General features: G+C 37.4%; 4 protein-coding genes across 4 annotated transcripts; 2 read left to right on the forward strand and 2 right to left on the reverse strand.

Annotated features, from left to right (window-relative positions):
- Positions 1–654: 654 nt before the first annotated feature.
- Positions 655–6,324, forward strand: dib (Cytochrome P450 302a1, mitochondrial; the record flags this gene model as incomplete). Its single annotated transcript, XM_074095298.1, is given in 7 exon segments — positions 655–886; positions 1,815–1,999; positions 3,135–3,336; positions 4,156–4,315; positions 4,388–4,636; positions 4,953–5,159; positions 6,153–6,324. Coding segments are annotated over 7 exon segments (1,349 nt in total), but the record flags the coding sequence as incomplete, so codon positions are not given.
- On the reverse strand, positions 6,262–9,491 carry LOC141433314 (uncharacterized). Its single transcript, XM_074095297.1, has 2 exons — positions 8,942–9,491; positions 6,262–8,783 (listed from the first exon to the last, which is right to left on the reverse strand). Exons 1-2 carry the CDS (start codon positions 8,942–8,944, stop codon positions 6,363–6,365), a joined length of 2,424 nt encoding a protein of 807 aa, XP_073951398.1. The 5' UTR covers positions 8,945–9,491; the 3' UTR covers positions 6,262–6,362.
- Positions 9,492–16,424: 6,933 nt separating this feature from the next.
- On the reverse strand, positions 16,425–17,755 carry LOC141433316 (uncharacterized). The gene is made up of 2 exons (XM_074095299.1): positions 17,661–17,755; positions 16,425–17,500 (listed from the first exon to the last, which is right to left on the reverse strand). Exons 1-2 carry the CDS (start codon positions 17,661–17,663, stop codon positions 16,463–16,465), a joined length of 1,041 nt encoding a protein of 346 aa, XP_073951400.1. The 5' UTR covers positions 17,664–17,755; the 3' UTR covers positions 16,425–16,462.
- A 291-nt stretch (positions 17,756–18,046) lies between these two features.
- On the forward strand, positions 18,047–18,881 carry LOC141433322 (uncharacterized). Its single transcript, XM_074095307.1, has 2 exons — positions 18,047–18,147; positions 18,453–18,881. The coding sequence occupies exons 1-2, from the start codon at positions 18,139–18,141 to the stop codon at positions 18,780–18,782; spliced, it is 339 nt and encodes a 112-aa protein (XP_073951408.1). The 5' UTR covers positions 18,047–18,138; the 3' UTR covers positions 18,783–18,881.
- The last annotated feature ends 244 nt before the right edge of the window (positions 18,882–19,125 follow it).

Below are 19,125 nucleotides of genomic sequence, written 5' to 3' on the forward strand. Positions count from 1 at the left end.
ACACGAGCTTTACGGTGAAGGAAAACATCGTGAGGAAACCTGCACATACCTGCGAAGCAATTCAATGGTGTGTGTGAAGTTCCCACTGGGCCCGCGTGGGATCTACGGCCCAAGCCCTCTCATTCTGAGAGCAGGCCTGTGTGTATATAGGCTGGAATGATGATGGTATTAGGTCTTAGTACTTAATTATCGGTAACTTCGTCTGTGTCCCGAAGGATACTATTGCATTTTCCCGTACCTAGTGGCATAGGTATATTAAATTAATCTATGATTATTTAGTACAGCTTTCTGTATTACGAAGGAATTCTTAAAATCTACTAAGTAGATCTATACGCAGAAAAAAAAATACTTTAATTTTTAATTATATGTAATTTTTGAAATTCATTGGTCCAGGGTTAGACTTTACATTATGTATTGCTACAAGGAACGATAGCTAACAGCTTAGCATTATGATATTATACGCATATATAGGTGCATTAGGTACTTACCTACTTTAGGTATTCACATATTGCATACTTGTGAACTTTGGGTTTATCGAAATAGGTACCACGTTGGCCTGGGAGGCGGTAAGTTTACAGTTATAAAAATACCGCTGACTTTTAGATTGTGTTGTGATTAATTAATTATGGATTAATTACAGCGTAGTATTTTTAGGTGATTACAACGCGGAGACGCTAGATAAAAACGCTTGGCTGAATTGGCGTCGCTATGGTGAACTTGTCAGGGAGACTCCTGGCGTGAGGGTGGTGCACGTATACGACCCTGAGGATATAGAGGCGGTGTTCCGGCAGGACGACCGGTATCCGGCCAGGAGGAGTCATGTGGCCATGTTACACTACAGACTCGGGAAACCCGAGGTGTATAACACTGGCGGATTGCTTTCCACGTAAGGGTCAATCAACCAGAATCCAAAATTTGCTATGGAATTGAGCTCGGGTGTTGGTGTAGTGTACTGTAGGCTTGAGATAGGTAGGTTCGTGGTCATAATATTGGTATAAGTCAACTTGCCCTACGATCTGTTTATAAGTATAACTACTATGTTTTTACAAGCTCTTATTTTATCTACTTGTAATTTTTGTTAAAGTCAAATCTTGGAAGTCACATTTCATCCACTTCTAGTGGACGGAATTAAGTAGATTTGGCACTGTATGTATGTAGGTAGATAGTATGACAATCCAAAAGACAGTAGCGGCGTTAGGGTACGGCGCGGTGGGGCGACCGCCCGGGGCGCCGGACTTAAAGAAGGGGCGGCAGGCGCCCCTTTTATCCTCTCGCTCAATTAGCGAAGTCTATACCTACTTTCTATAAAATTCCCAAAAGTCGGGGGCGCCGTGGAAATCTCGCTCAGGGCGCTGGGAGTCCTAAAACCAGCACTGGCAATAGAGCCAGATCTCAGTCGAGCCAGACCTTCGTCATAGTATCAAGGCTGAAAGTTTTTTTTTATATGGTGCTAACAAAGGTAAGAACGATCCCCGACTATGAAAGACAGAAAAATTGGTTATTGAGCGCTTTTGGAAATATTACGTATCAAACATGATAAAATTTCAACTTAACTAAACATACTTTAGGTTACTGTCACCAGCACCAATATCATCACAACAAGCTTGCATAAATGTCTGATACGACTCTATTTCTAAGGCCGGAAGGACGTATCGGATATTTTTGCACGCTCCGCTGTGGCAGATATTAATGCTGGTGACTGTACTCTGGCAGGGGTTGCCCACGAAGTATTTATAGTCAACAAAAAGTGTAGCTTATTATGCTGGTTTTATATTCCCCACTAGCTTCACGAATATTTAAACATAACGTTTCAGAAACGGTCCAGAATGGTGGAGGCTTAGAAGTACATTTCAAAAGAATTTCACGAGTCCTCAAAGCGTTAAGGGGCACATTGAGTCTACGGACAAAGTAGTCAGAGATTTCGTGCAATGGACAAGAACAAGTAAAGTGACGGAACATGACGATTTCTTAACTTATCTGAGCCGACTAAACTTGGAAGGTAATTCATGGTACTAACATTTACATGCTCAAAAGGTTCACTGGAATCGGTCATAACCTTTCTTCAGAGTTTTGAAAAACATATGTACCTACAGTCGAATTGGGAACCTCCTCCTTTTTGAAGTCAGTTCAAAATACACTCTTCAGAGTTGTGAAAATACGATTTTAGGATTACGATCTAAGCGGAGGTACTCCGATTTGTCGCGTTTTCACTAGCTACTAGACTAGCTAGTTCAAATTATCTATTTACTTTTACAGACTTTTATTAAACTTTATAGTCAGTCACACATAACTAAAGATGTAAATATAATCGCTGGCAGATATACTACTCACTGCTGATCATAGCCTGCCTCTCAGGATGAGATGGCTTGGGATGCGGTTTCCACGCGGGCCCAGGGCAGGCTTGACTTTTCAAACATATGTACTTGTGTGGATTTTATAATATTTTTTTTCTTCGCCAAGGAATTGTAAAATTTCAAACTTAATTTCGCGCATAAGTCAATTCTGAAAAACTCAAAGATGCAAGTTCACAGTTCAAGCCTCTAGACTATACCATGGCTTAAAGCCACTTTACGTGGTAGTGTTTCACATCATCATCATCATCATCATGTCAGCCGAAAGACGTTCGTCACTGCGGGACATAGGCCTTCCCCAAGGCTCTCCACTCAGACCGGTCTTGTGCTTTCCGCATCCAACGCGATCCCGCGATCTTAAAACCAGGTCGTCGCTCCATCTTGTTGGAGGCCTAGCGACAGCTCGCAGCTCGCGGTCTATCACATATTCCTACATAATTATTTGAAGCTTATAAAGTATATTGGTATTTTGATAATGATTCTGACATTGACTAATTCAATTATTAACTAGCTTAATACCTAGGTAGCATTATTTTATAAGGCAACCAGGTCGCTGGTATGGACCCCAAAACGCAGGCCGCATTACCTCTTTGTATAGCTATACCTACAAGTATTCTTTGCGCGAGATAACCGCCAGCTCTAGCTAGTCCCCCGAGGCCAGAACTAACCTAGGTAGGTTACCTAGGTAGCCTACCTAGGTATGCATCGCTAGGTACTGTTGTTGTAAAAAAAAAACTTTATACTAAGGTAGTTACTCTACTTGACCATCAAAATTGTTTGCAGTTATAGGAAAGGTGGCATTCAACGAGCGCTTCAATAGTTTTTCCAGTGAAGAACAAGATGTCAACTCTCGTAGCAGCAAAACGATAGCAGCTGCTTTCGGCTCGAACTGCGGAATAATGAAATTGGACAAAGGTGTTCTTTGGAGGTTCTTTAAAACCCCTCTTTATAGAAAACTAGCTGAATCGCAAGAATATTTAGAAAAGTATGTAATTTTTGTAATCAATATTATTGCGGTAAGTGGGCCAATCAACTATTTTACCGACACTTTGGGCGTCTCCTGCGTTACCAAAATTGTCTCTGGCGGTACCAAAAAAACGTACTTTCACCAAGATATTTCATGGTTTAATAGGTTGAACTTACGTAGGATGGCATGTATTCATGTACACCATCTATCAAATTACAGAAAAAAAACCTGTTTACTTACAAAAATCTGCAATTGTTTGAAAAATGTCGATGACAGATTAGTGTAGGTAAAAAAGTTGTTTGGCCCAGGTACGTACTGTTGGTCAAACTAATTTTACTCATAATATTTCGCTAGCGATTTTAATTCCCTTTTTAAGCTTCAATACCTCAAAAGGAAAAAACTAAACACTTTCGTGTACGTCAGTCTATCACAGCCAAATTACTCCGGAACTACTGCGCTGACTGAATTTAAACATACACATTTATGCAAGTGGTGACCCATAAACAAAACATACATTATGTCCCTAACGTAAATAAATATTTTTTTTAAACGCGGACCCATTTATGAGGGGTGAATTGGAAAATTAATAAAAAAAAGAATTGCTCGCTAGACATTATAATGAATATCGAAAATACAAACGGAGACATGGATGCACAGAAAAACCAGAAAAAGAGACCAGCGCTGGGAATCAAACCCAGGTCCTCAGCATTCCGTGCTCCGTGGTTTTCACGGGATGACCGTAAAAGTAACAATAATAATTATACTTAATGATTTTTTGTCATTAACTTTTTTTTTATATGTTGACATTTTAATACAATTTACTATGTTTTCATTCAGGGTAGCAAAAGGAATAGTTTTAAAGAAAATGCACTACTTTGAACACGAAATAGATATTTCAGACAAATCACTTCTGGGATCATTTCAACGACAGCCCAACATAGATCTGAAGGATATAGTTGGCATGATGGTCGATATCCTAATGGCAGCTATTGACACGGTACGTTTTAAAGTAATATCAACAAATTTATTGCTTTCCTTTCTCATCATGTTTATTTATTTTTGTATACAGACAGCGTATGCAACAAGTTTTGCATTATATCATCTCGCAAACAACCCAGAATGTCAAGAACAACTTTACAAAGAGACTGCAACAATTCTGCCGTATAAAGACTCAGTGTTAACGGATGAAGCTTTGTCAAAAGCACATTATGCAAGAAGTTGCGTTAAGGAAAGCTTAAGACTAAACCCAGTGTCTATAGGTGTTGGTAGATTACTACAGAAAGACATTGTTCTGAAAGGGTTCCTTATTCCTAAAGGGGTACGTTGATATGCTACTAAATATTTTAATATCCTTTATTTCGGTAATTTTTTTTAAGATTCCATAAAATTGTTTGAATTTTTATTTCATTACAGCTACGTGAAATTGTTTAAAACATAATAAAATAATAATTAGCATGATATTTAACAATGAAATCAAAATTCACAGTGAAATAAAATAAGTGAAAAAATAATAAAAAATATTATAATTATGAAATGTTTTAACAAAAATTTAAGAGCCAACTTATGAGCAAAAGTAAACTATCTTTGCCTTACCGATGTACATTAGTAACACTATATATAGTTTTAAATTTCAGACTGTCATAGTAACCCAAAATATGGTTGCATGTCGTCTCCCACAAAATGTTCAAGATCCTCTACGATTCAATCCCGACCGTTGGGCTCGCAAATCGTCAGAATATGGGAAAATACACCCCTTCCTCAGTTTACCATTTGGGTTCGGACCTCGTTCGTGCATAGCCAGGAGATTAGCTGAACAAAACATGTGCATTACACTGATTCGGGTAATTATCGTTAATGATTCTGTTGCATGTTTAACTTGTAAATCACGAAACTTTTTCACGTAAAATATGAAGTAGGTAGGCTCCATCAGCTTTTTAATGATTTTGCAAATCGTCACTTCTTTTAAAAAAAACTCTTACCTCAAAATAGATAATTTTTCTGAGTGGACTTTATCAGCATTAAGTCAAGGTTCAATTTTGTTGACATATTGATTTTAGATACGAGATTTTTTCAAAGTAGTGACGAAATGTCGTGGATCACTAACTGCATAATATGAACTGCATATACGTCACGTAGACGACCTTCAGTTGAACTTCAGTCCTTGGCCAGTTTTCTGTCAGTTTTTATTGGGATAACAACCACCTACAACTAATGGCTACTTGTTGGAAACACATAAATCTCGAGTTTGCGTTAAGCTCAGTTTAGTAGTGTCAAAATGTATGGAACTTTCAAGCTTAAGCCAGGTTTAACTACTAAATCTAGATTTATTTTTTCCTGCAAGACGGCCCTTAGGAAGAATATAGAAGAATTCAACTAGGTACTAATCTACAATCTACAAATTACAAATTAAATAATAATAGCCAATGAATTATTATTATTATTATTCTTGATATCCAACTATAGATAAGAAATTGTAAAAACAATGAAAACTAAAATAAGTTTGTACAACTTCAGTCTACGAGTATTTTCCACGCCTGTCAAATTGTATTAGTAAAAAAAAGTACGAGTATCACTTTGATGTAAGTAACATTAGGTAGTCGTTTAGGAGGTTAAATAATTAGTGTTTTTTAGCAGGTTACAACACTTGTTTCTATAATTTTAAATGATAACAACATTAGTATAATGAATTAATAGAATTTTATTAAGTTATTATTAATTACTACTAACGCGATTACAATCTCATACAGTATTAGGCGATGACTACTCTAAACATTCTTAAAAACTACTGGCAAACTATAATTGTTAAAGAATATAAATATTGTTTCTTATTGCAGATGACCCGCGAATATAGTTTTGATTGGATTGGTGACGAACTTGGAATACAAACCCTTCTGATCAACAAACCCGACCAGCCAATAACGTTTAACTTCAAAACCAGGAGTCAATAGGAAATTATCTTTTGTAAAATAAGAATAAAATCAATTCTTAGTGGTTTCTTTAAAATTCGTATAAGTATTTTAATTAAAAATCCGTGGATGATTTGTTTAAGGACAAGGTGAGACTGATGGAGGGAGGACGTCAATGTTTTGCAAAGATCTGAAACGATCTGAAGCTATGTTTGGAATGATATACTCCGTCATAGCAGGAAAAAATTGTGGAACGATTGATTTGCTTGGCACCAGAAACTTATTTGGCTCTTGGAATTTTTTATTATTGACAAAAACGTAGGATGGATAATGCTTTTCAAAAAATGGGTTATGTTCATGCATGGTAGTAACTGGGATCACTGGTTTTCCATATGATACACATGGTTCATTAGCAAAAGTAGGCTGTGGCATGGCAGGCTCAGCAATAGTCATTTTAAGAGGAAAATTGGGCACAATGAACTCTGGTAATTTGGGAGCTTTAGGAATACTTATTGGCTCAAGTTGAGGTACCTCTAGTTCTTCAGTGGCGCAAGGTTCTTTAGGTGGCGAAAGAATATGCATGTCAGGCAGGACTGGCCCAGTTGGAATTTCTACATGAACGGGAAACTCTGGCAAATTTACTGGCGGTAGCTCGGGAGCCGCGGGTATTGTTGGTAGCGATTGAATGTATTGTGGGATTGTCACAATGGGAGCTAGATGATCTTCAAGGCACGGGGTAGGTGCCACGGGAAGATCTTGCTCCATTTCGTGGACGGGAAACTCCGGCATAACAAACGCTTTTAGTTCAGGAGGTTGAGGAATCACTTGCACTGGCTGAATGTACTCCTGAATAGGCACAACAGGCGTTGGATTATCTTCCAGGCAAGGCTCTTCGGCTGTCCGTTGTTTTTGTTCTATAACTTGTACTACGGGAAGCTCCGGCATAACAAACTCTGGTAGTTCTGGAGGTTGAGGAAACACTACCATTGGTTGAATGTACTCCTGAATAGGCAAAACAGGCACTGGCTTATCTTCAAGGCAAGGCCCCTCAGCTGTTGGTTGTTTTTGTTCTATAACTTGTACTACGGGAAGCTCCGGCATCACAAACTCTGGTAGTTCAGGGGGTTGAGGAATCGCTTGTATTGACGGAATATACTCCGGAACAGGCAATTCATACGCTGGTTTATCTTCAAGGCAAGGCTCTGCAGCTGTCGGTGGCTTTTGTTCTATAACTTGTACTACAGGAAGCTCCGGCATAACAAACTCTAGTAGTTCAGGAGGTTGAGGAATCGCTTGCATTGACGGAATATAATCCGGAATAGGCAATACATACGCTGGCTTATCTTCAAGGCAAGGCTCTGCAACAGTTGGTTGTTTTTGTTCCATAACTTGTACAACGGGAAGCTCCGGCATAATAAACTCTGGTAGTTCAGGCGGTTGAGGTATCACCACCAATGGTTGAAAGTCCTCCTGAATAGGCACAACAGGCGCTGGCATATCTTCAAGGCAAGGTTCATTGACTATAGGTTGATTTTGTTCTATGACTTGTACGGGAAGATCCGGCATAACAAAATCTGGTAGTTCAGGAGGTTGAGGAATCGCAACCACTGGTTGAATGTACTCCTGAATAGGCACAATAGGCTCTCGCTTATCTTCAAGGCAAGGCTCGACAACTGTCGATTGTTCTTGTTCTACGACTAGTACAGGAAGCTCGGGCATAACAAACGCCGGCAATTCAGGAGGTTGTGGAACTGAAATAGGTTCGTACTCAACAAAGTTGCTATCGATTTCTGGAAGGTTCATCTCCGTAGGTGGCAATACTGGTCCGGAAGGAATATCAAAATAAATAGGGAACTTCGGTAAGCTTGCAGGACTTAGCTCCGGAGCAGCTGGTATGGGTATGGGCTTTGGAGTTGATTCTGGGCATGGAGCGGAAATTATTGACTGTGCTGGTTCAACAATAACGGGAAGGTCAGGCATTGTGAACGCAGGTAATTCAGGAGGTTGTGGGATTTCCATCAGTGTGTAATAAATCTCAGGCTCCACAGGCTTCGGTTGTTCTGCGATTTGAGGTAGAATGGGCAGTTCCATCGGCGAGTGTGCCGGCGTTACTGGATTATTCACAGCTGAGCCTTGTGAAACGTCTGAGGATTCACATGGCTCGTCTGATTTTGGAGGCTCCTCAATGATCACTGGAACCGGGAACTGCGGAATTGTCATCGGTGGTAGTTCAGGTGGTTGAGGAATAACTAAAGGCTTAGTTTCTGGAACCAGCGTTGGTAATTCAATGTCCATTTGCAATTGTGGCGTATCGCATTTTTCTACGTGAATAGGTGGAATATACGTTGAAGATACGATCAGTTTGGGCTTAAAGTATAAGTCTATGTTTTGCTGTATAAGCTTGCAAATTAGTGGTGCTAACTCAGAACTCGTCGGGCATCCACTTGATTGCGTATTTGGTATTGCAGCGATTTCATAGGGTAACGGACTAAGCTTTGATATAAACTGGGTGGACGATATGGTCGTCCCGAAGAGGAACAGCAAAGCCACACTCGTAATCTGAAAAAATAACAATTTTTATAAAATTTGCACGCATTTTGGAAAATATCTTTTTTGCTTCGTGAAATTTTCAAACATACACAGATGTAGAAAAGTAAAATAATCGTTGTAAAAGTGAACTTGCAATTAGGTACTTATAGTTGATAACAAACACTTACCATGATCACTGCGTTAGACTATCAGAGCCCAAGTGTAGATTAAAAGAAATTTCGCCCATTTATATTTAACTGCTCAATTTGTTTAATTGATTTAAGGAAGACTAATTGTAAACCAGTAGCCTACTCATTATCAGGTAAGCAAAATACCTTCTTGCGCTAACACTGCATTGGAAAAACAAGTGTGATTAGGCTTATTTTATTGAAGGGTTCCGTTCATGTATTAACAGGTATGTGTGTAAATTGCATTTTAAACTTTTATTACATACAATAAATAAGTTAAAAATACAATGGTTGACAGAAAGAAGTAAAAAACAAAATTATCCCCTAAAGTGATAATTAGCATCTACTCTGAACTGCACGAAAGGAGATTTGGAGAAGATCGATGGATGTATTATTACTGTGATATTTCTAAATTGCTAAATCATTGCTAAACCAAAACCATCTTGCTCGCTAATCCTGCCGTGAAGCAGCAGTGCTTGCATTGTTGTGTTTCGGCGTGGAGAGTAAGACAGCCAGTGAAATTCCTGGCACTTGAGGTATCCCATCTTAGGCCTCTAGGTTTGCAACGCATCTGCAATAACCCTGGTGTTGCAAATGTTTATGGGCGGTGGTGATATCTTACCATCAGGAGACCCACTTGCTCGTTTGCCATCCAGTCGAATAAAAAAAAAGTAGTAGATAATTTTGTTTTCATTTTTCATCTCTTCATTGATTTCGTATTTATTCTTGATGCAGGCTGCCTAAAATTCATCATCACAGCCTATATATGTCCCACTGCTGGGCACAGGCCTCCTCTCAGAACAATAGGGCTTGGGCCATAGTTACCACGCGGGCCCAGTGCGGATTGGGAACTTCACACGCACCATTGAATTGCTTCGCAGATTTGTGCAGGTTTCCTCACGATGTTTTCCTTCACCGCAAAGCTCGTGGTAAACTTCAAATGTAATTCCGCACATGAATTTCGAAAAAACTCAGAGGTGCGAGCCGAGGTTTGAACCCACGACCCTGAAATATATAATATATATAATATATACACAAGAATTGCTCGTTTATAACAGCAAATAATATGTTCCGTGCAAAAAATAAAATTTTCACCTAAGTAAGACTAAGGCAATCAGGCGTCAGTTAACAGCTACAACCGATGGAATTAAAAAAAAAAGTTATTTATCCTATCGTCGATTTATAATATACCTATAACTAAAACTAGACAATTGCACTAAGTTATTATAGAAATATGTAGCAATGCATGAAAAATAAAAACTTGGCTGTTTAATTTACTCGCAAAAAAGGGAAAAACAGAGTATAACTCGTTAAACTCATTTTACCTTCGAATACTTTATCAACCCTCGCCTGCGGCTTTGGTGGGTATAAAGGCACTTGTTAAATGCGCGCTTTTATATTCTATCTAATGCACGTGTTGTACAATTTACTATTGTCGTGGTCGAGAATATTTTTTAACCAAAGGATGTACGAACAATAACTTAAAACTGCCTAAACTACCCAAGGGTTCAATTTCTCAAAATATTTTCGGTACGGAACCATAATGATTACGTTAGGTATCATTAAATGAACTTATAACTTGTACCTGTCTAATTTAGAAATAATATTTTATCATCAATTTAATGAAATACCTACTTAAGTGCTTGTAGTTACATCCTGGTAATAAAGAAATAGAAGAATAAAGATTCATGAGACATGAAGCATCTAAAATAAGATTTATTGAGAAATCAATCACAGTTAACTTTAGTCATAATAAACAGAAAATTTGTTATCATCATCATTATATATTATTAATTTAATTATACTATAGACGACCAGATGGCCTAGTGGTTAGAGAACCTGACTACGAAGCTTGAGGTCCCGGGTTCGATTCCCGTGTTGGGGCAGATATTTGTATGAAAAATACGAATGTTTGTTCTCGGGTCTTGGGTGTGTTTAATATGTATTTAAGTATGTATCTATCTATATAATTATATTTATCCGTTGCTTAGTACCCATAACACAAGCTTTGCTAAGCTTACTTTGGGACTAGGTCAATTGGTGTGAATTGTCCCGTGATATTTATTTATTTATTTATTATCACTACTTGGCATGTAGGCCTCCCTCACAGAACGCCACAATGACAGGTCCGGCACCAGCCGCTCGCGTCGAATGGAATCCTGTGACCTTTACCAGTTCATCAATCCACCCTTAAACCTACACCCACCATGTAGGTACACTTCGTCGTCGAAATTTAAGGTTGAACATTTACGTGCAAAAAAAGTGCTATAAATATGGCATATTAATATAATAGTATACAGAGGACTAGATGAGCGTGCTCCGTCTTAGACCACATATTTATTACTAGCGATCCACCCCGGCTTCGCACGGTCAAAATAAAAACCGGCCAAGTGCCGACCCGCACGACTTCCGTACCTATACAACATTAGACATTAGCAAAAATGGAATGGATCATCTGTGAAAATTTCAACTGTCTAGCTATCACGGTTCATGAGATACAGCCAAGTGACAAACAGATAGACAGACAGTGGAGTCTTAGTAACAGAGTCCCGTTTTTATGACCCTTTCACATCACTTCACACACATTTTGCAGCGCCATTTCCCAAAAACAACACCCGACCCGCGCGAAGCCGGGGCGGGGCGCGTCAACGTACCTTAAATGCAAATCAGTGTGCAAAATCGCATTTTGCTCACTCCGTGAGACAAAGTAGCTTTTTTTTTAATGCTGATGACAGTGCTGGGTCCATTCAATGAATTCCAAATATTTGAACTTTACTTTGATCTGTCACTTTTACTTCAATATAAAAAAGCGAGAGATAGGATAAAGTCGATATACTAAGTTCTGTAGACCTAAAAGAAACAAACAAACGTTCGGGTACATATATGAAATCAAAATTACAAACGTCTGTTATATATTAAGTATATAGTGCATTACTAAAGCTATTTAGTATAACACTTATTGTTCGAAGCACAGTACTGCTTTTCTCAAATATAAACTAAAAAACTACAAAGATAAATGAGCAAACAAAACGAGCGTAAATGAACGAATATCCCGCTCAAGTTTACTTTTTCTAAGTTTTTTTTTTTACTTATTAACTAAGCAAGAAGCATTATACCAACATATAAAAAAATACTGTGTTGACCTTTAGCATTAAATATATGTCAATAATGAATTAATTATAATAAGGACAAATTGAAAAACAAAAACACGAGGTGAAATTAAAAAAAAACATAGTGAATTTTATGACAGCGAAATATTTCCGAAATGTTACAATTTTCTCACTCTTAGGTATGCAACCTCGTTGTACGAAAGCCGCTGCTCTTGTTTTTTTTTTAAATAAAATCGTTCCGTATACTGAATATTGGTATACTGCCTATCTCTTGAAGTTGGATTAAATATTTGTAAAATTGAATGAATTTGCAAGTAAAATAATAGAAATTGTAATAAAATCAAATGTAAAGGTTTATTTTTATAAAAAATTATACATTTTTTGTTCCGCCTTTTTAATGACCTAAAGATGAAGTTTTTTGCAGTATTAAAAAGTATGATGTTACGAGTATGAGATTTGTAATACATTTTCATTCCATATTCAAAACCTGTCTACTTACCGGAGACTTTTGATCGTTGTCTGGTATTCTTAAGTGACTTTTTAAAGATGTAATGGCGACTGTATGAATCATTTTTGAGAAAAAGTTTTAAATAATTATGATTAAGTAAGTACTGTTATTTATTTCTTAACAATCGGATTATATTTTAAAGTTTTTGGTATTTTTTGTCTTCTAAATATATGTGGTTTTATTTTTCCCTTTAACTTAAATATTCTCGCTGCTCAGGTAAATAGTTGTATGTGTCACACGAGACGAGACCAAAGTTTTTTTGCATCTCGTGTGTTTGAATACCTCGCTGGTCTCAGGATCCTAACCTAGAATCACTCGCTGTCGCTCGTGATTCAATCGTAGAATCCTTCGCTTGCTCGGGATTCAAAATCAACACTCGCACCAAAAAACGACTTTGCTCTCTTTTTGCACAAATAACTATAACATTCGTAATATCTTTTTAATGGAATGTTCGATTTAAATAATTCAAAATGTAATTTACAGGTATTGAAACCATCTTGAAAAAAACTATTTATTTGGATAAGGATTAATACAAAGGTATGGATAACATGGTCAAATTTTAGTCGGCATATCAGTCAACTCTAAAAAAAAAATTAAAAAAAAATTTAAAAAAAAACCGGCCAAGAGCGTGCCGGACACGCCCAAAATAGGGTTCCGTAGCCATTAGGAAAAAATAAGTAATATTTTACTAAGGATTTCGTATTTTATACGGAATCTTCCAAGTTTAGGTATATTTTATACCTTAGGCTGCTATTTACTCATAAACTACTAATAATTCTCCAGCAAACTTAGCCGTTATAGTTTTCCTTGATGTTACTACCATCGTGATTTTTTTCAAATTTTTCCACCCACCAGCTTAGATTTTAGAGGGGGGGGACGCTCGATTTTAATGAAAATTTGCACTTTATAGTTGAATATTTCGCAAAAAGCACTGAATTAAAAAAATCGTCTTAACAAACCCCTAATGGTTTTAAAAGACCAATCCAACGATACCCCACACTATAGGGTTGGATGAGAAAAAAAAACACCCCCACTTTACGTCTATGGGAGGTACCCTAAAAAAATTTTTTTTGACTTTTTTTTTGTACTTTTTTGTCGGCATAGTTTACATATATATCCGTGCAAAATTTCAGCTTCCTAGCATTGATAGTCCCTGAGCAAAGCCGCGGACGGACAGACAGACAGACAGACATGGCGAAACTATAAGGATTCCGTTTTTGCCATTTTGGCTCCGAGACCCTAAAAAGTAGCTGTAGTGACATAACTACAATAGTTGGACATAATATGGTATTGCGAAGTTTTTTGTAGATACTGATTATATTCATTAATATTGCAGAACATTTTTTTGGTCTATCATCAATAGTTTCCACAGCGCATACATGGTTTATGGCAACTTTTTTACACTTCATTTTTTCTGGTAATAAATATTATAGCCTATGGCACTTTAAAATAATTTAGCATTCTAATAGTGAAAGAGTTGTTAAAATCGGTCCAGTAGTTTTTGAGTTAATTTGTAACAAACATCCAAAAATCCCAATCTTTCCTCTTTATATTATTAGTATAGATTACGAGTATATAGATAGTATATATATATATATCATCTCAGCCAAATAAGTGGTCTATCAATTTTGAAACAAGTTCCTATCAAATGAATACGTCGCTAAAGTCGAACTGTCAAGTTGACATACACGTCTATTGGAATTATTGTTTTATGACATGCAAAAGATTATCAACTTTAGGGTGGTAGACCACATATTTGGCTGATGGTACAATATTTACGTGTAAACTTCATACGTAAAGCAACAGCAAAAAAACCTGCTGGTATATTATAAAATAATGGAATGAAAAACAAATTGGTCAAGTGCGATTTGGACTCATGCACCGAGGATTCTGTACGATATTTCTAAACATCAAACTGACTAAATATATCTACCTAAGTACAGTTGAAGAAACTGAATCACGTACCAGGGTGCAACCTTTGTGCTACCTACTAATGTCATGTTTAGAAAAGGTCCTTAGTACATGATTCAGTTTCCTCTATTGTATCATCAGCCAAATCTGTGGTCTACCACCCTAAAGTTGATAATCGTTTGCATGTCATAAAACAATAATGCCAATAGACGTGTCTGTCAACTTGAAAGTTCGATATTAGTGACATATTCATTTGATAGGAACTTGTTTAAAAATCGGTAGACCACTTATTTGGCTGATGGTACCTGTAATTCATAAAGCACAGCCGCTGACACAGACAAATTACATAGATTTATTTTTTTCTTACGACCAACTCTCGCTTGATCGGTTTTTATAATTTTCCTTATGCAGTATTTATATTTATCTCTAGTAAATGGGTGACCGAGCTTTGCTCGGGCTAAAACTCGATAATATGCGTTTTCTCAGATAAGATAAGACCAAGCTAGATCCAATTGATTATATATATATATACTTCGTTTGCGTAGATTTCGATATGTACACAATACTCCATAGTACAGACGAACCTTTAGTAGAACCATTTGAGTCCCGGGTACTACCTTTTCGCAACTGTAAAACTGTAAATACATATTTCAGGATTTATTTCAGGGCCATCGCGTAGAACCGTTTAGGTTAGGTTAGGTTAGGTTAGTTTTATAAAAATCCTGAAATATTTAGTTTCAGAAATATTAAACAGTTGGGAAATTAAAGGTTGCCAAACGGTTTTCGCCGAAACATTAGTAAACGCGCTACGCTCGGGAGTTAAATCTGGAGTTCTGCGTTACGCTCAGGATTCAATATCGCGCCCGTGACATACTCGTAATACAGTGCTTTATCCCCTCGGTGTACAATCTACTATTAATGGTTGCGCGTGATTTGCTTGACTTGCTTGTGTAGAGGTGCATGTTAGTTTATCAAGTTTCTAGGTACCTATATCCAGCTAGTCAGTTCGTATTTAAAATAACCTTTTATTCCCTATCCCGTGGGAATTTAGAAAAATCTCTTCTTAGTGGGTAAACCTCAATGACTATCAAGGAATATTTTATGTGCCAATATCAAGACATTCTCCTGTATCAGGTAAGTAGTTAGTATTGAGAAAATCCCTTGTTCTTAAGTTCTTTCTAAATGCACCTTAATGACTCTGAAGGACCACATGTGTAAAATATCAATTTTTGATATAAGTTAGTCAGTTCGTTTTTAACATATTACTTTTATATCTCGTGGAATTTTGAAATACCACATTTAGTGTACTTCCATAATGCCACTTTAGAAATATAATAATATGTTCCAAATATCAAGTCTTAATATCATAGACAGTCATAGAACCTATTTTATTCCCTATCATGCGAGAATTTTGTAAAATTCCTTCTTTATGTGTTCCATGTGACCTTCAAGAAATAAGTTTGCCAAATTTCAAGTTTTTAGCTTCAGTAGTTTTGTCTGGGCGATATCGATATTGAATCAGTCAGTCTCGACAAGTAATCGATCTCTAATCAAAGTTACTTACTTCACGTTTTTTAGTTGCCTTTCAAAAAAACTACACCCGCGCGAAGCCGGGGTGCGTCGCTAGTATAAGTATCGTTTATTCGAGTAAACCTTCCTGAGATCCCATGTAAGTTCGGTGACAATACAATAATCTGTATGTTGGTCCAGCCAAGGTTGTCTGCACAGGACGAACTTGGCACGGATATTATGTAGTTTCGATGACAATGCGGATACAGTCAACAAAAAGCATATTCAGCAAAAAAAGCTTGTATTCACATTTAATTTTTCACCAAAAACAAATTTTACCTAATCGTAAAATAATGATTCATTGATTAACAGCTGCGGTTTATTTATCACAATATAAAACTGGCTATAACAGTGTATGTGATCAGTCAAATACAAACAACACAAATTTTCGGTATTTTTGATCATTTATTTAAAACTGGGTATTCATTTCTTGAAAGGTAAAATCGGTAGAGATGGAATCCCAGCATTCTTCATTGGTCGAAAGTGGTGAAAGAATGGGTGCTTAACAAAATAAGGTGGAAGACCTCCCATCTTAACTACTGGCTGCAAAGCCGGCTCGCAAGGATCCGAAAAAATCGGGACTGGAATGGGTTCTTCAAATGCCACTTGAACGGGTTCAGGTAATCGTGAAGGATGAGGTACAAGCACAGGCGCGGGATGTGGCACCGCAATGTCTTCAGTAATGCACGGGTCTTCAACAATCACTGGAGGTGAAACTATTGGTCGAGGAGGAATTTCAATATGCACTGGGAGTTCGGGTAAACGAACTGGAGGCAACTGCGGGGGAGCCGGCATTGGCGCAAGTGGTTGAATGTGCTCTGGGGCTGGCACGATATGGATGGGTTCATCTTCGGGGCATGGTGCGACATCCATAGGAGGTGCAGGCACGAGCACTGGAAGTTCGGGCATAACAAAAGGTGGCAATTCAGGAGGCTGCGGAATCACAACAGGTTCCATCGGCACCACGTCATCAAGACAAGGCTCAACTTGAACGACTGTTGGAACAGGAATGCTTACAACAGGCCTTTCTGGAATAAATTCTGGTTCACAAGGTTCGACAATTGGTACCGGCGGCGGAACTGGTTTTTCCACCATCACAGGAATCGGAAACTGCGGTATCGTGATCGGTGGCAGTGATGGTGCTTCGGGAATAACAATTGGCTTCTTTTCTGGTACCAGCCGCGGTAATTCAATTTCCATTTCCAATTGAGGAGTTTCGCAGTTCTCAACAACCAGTGGAGGTATATATGTCATGGGCTCTATCAATTGAGGCTTGTAAGGTAGTCTCATGCTTGGCTGCAAGAACTTGCATATCAGTGGCGCTAGTTCTGGTGCAGAAGGGCATCCTTTTGACATAAATCCTTGAACAGCAACTTTATGTGGGGCTGGGTGTAGTCTAGGCAGAATTGTACCATAAGCTACTGATGCTCCGAAGAGAAATACAAGAACAGCTTTGGAAACCTGAAATAAAAACAATACATTGTTTAAAAATCTGCAGAGTAAAATTATGTGACGAATAATGATCAGAATACAAACAAACTAAATTTAAAATATCAACAGTAAAACAAGCGATGATTTAAAAACAGTATTATGTTTAAAATATAGTGAAAGTATGTTTTACCATGATGGAACTGCTTAGAACTATGTAGTTGTTTTAACTCAGGCAGTTGAGTAAGTGACCATGGTTGTTAAAAACTGAAGCTATTTATACAATTATATTAATTTTATTTTAAATTTTGAAACCGTGCATAACTTGTATAATAATTACATAAATTAATAAATGAGTTTATAATGCAAGTATTTATGAGTTTGATTGCTTTAGGTCCGACTCTAGTTACTTTTAATATTATATTAATTAGTAGATAATGATTTTCTGATGTCAATGCTCGGGTTCCGTAGTCATTACTTTAGGCATTAACAAAAATAATTTAAAATCTTTATAATGCAAGACCTATTTGATAATTAAAACCAGTTTCTCGTGTTCGAAGTAATCAAGGGAAAAGTACTAATGACATATGTTTTGGCACTTATTTTTGTATATAAGCATCAGTTTGAATGGTATTAGCCACACTTGACTCTCTTTTTCTTCAAGAATCAAAATGAAGACCGTAAGTAATTATTTTATATTAAAAACTAAATTCGATTTATAAATTTGTTCGCTAGTTTTGAAGCAACTTGTTTTGTAACCAATATCATATTGATGTTACAAGGAGAATAAAACAATAGACAATCACGAACTTAGTTTTTTGTGCTGAAGCTTCCTGGAATTGAATTTTATGGAGATAGAGCGCATTTATTTATTTTAAGAACCTTAACAATCTGATTCTTTTTCGAGAGTTTTTTCCATCTCAGGTCGGTAATAGAGAAGTTGTTTGAATGATTATGGTTATATTAATTTACTTTTTCCTTACAGGTCCTTCTCTTATCTTGCCTGGTGGCCGCCTCAATGGCGATGGGGATCCCTCGCAGTTCAGTGGAATCAGCAGCAGCTCGCAGGGCACTCCCAGCTCTTCAGCACGAGGAGATCCATGACGAGTTTGGCCAGTACGCCCTTCGCTACGTCACCGCCGAGGGTACCGTGGTCTCCGAGCGTGGCCGCCTGGTCCCAATACCCGGCGGCAGTGGCCACGTCCTCGTCACTGAAGGAGAGACTTCCTACATCGGCGATGATGGCAACACGTACATCACTAAATACAGCGCTGGCTTTGATGGATACAAGGTTGACGGTCCCACCATAGCTTAATTTGGCTAAGCTATAAATGCTGGAGCTGGAACTATCCGAAAATTTGAGTTCAATTAATAAATGAAGTATACGTTCAAAAACATTTTTTTTTAATCTTTATTGAAGTTAATATTTTTTGCGCCTGAAATTACTTATGAAAGAATGAAAAAAAGGTCGGTGAATTTAGATAAAAATACCCATCAAAACATAAATGTGAAACGAGAGCCAAGTTCAATATTATGATATATGCCTCGATTGTTGACCTTAAAGACAAAAGAAATGACAAAAATGAAAAAAAAAATGAACAGAAATGAATGATGATGATGAAATGGGCACCAAGTTTAAATGGTCAGTCCTGTAAATT

The sequence above is a fragment of the Choristoneura fumiferana genome, chromosome 12 (assembly GCF_025370935.1).
Source record: "Choristoneura fumiferana chromosome 12, NRCan_CFum_1, whole genome shotgun sequence".
Lineage (NCBI taxonomy): Eukaryota > Metazoa > Arthropoda > Insecta > Lepidoptera > Tortricidae > Choristoneura > Choristoneura fumiferana.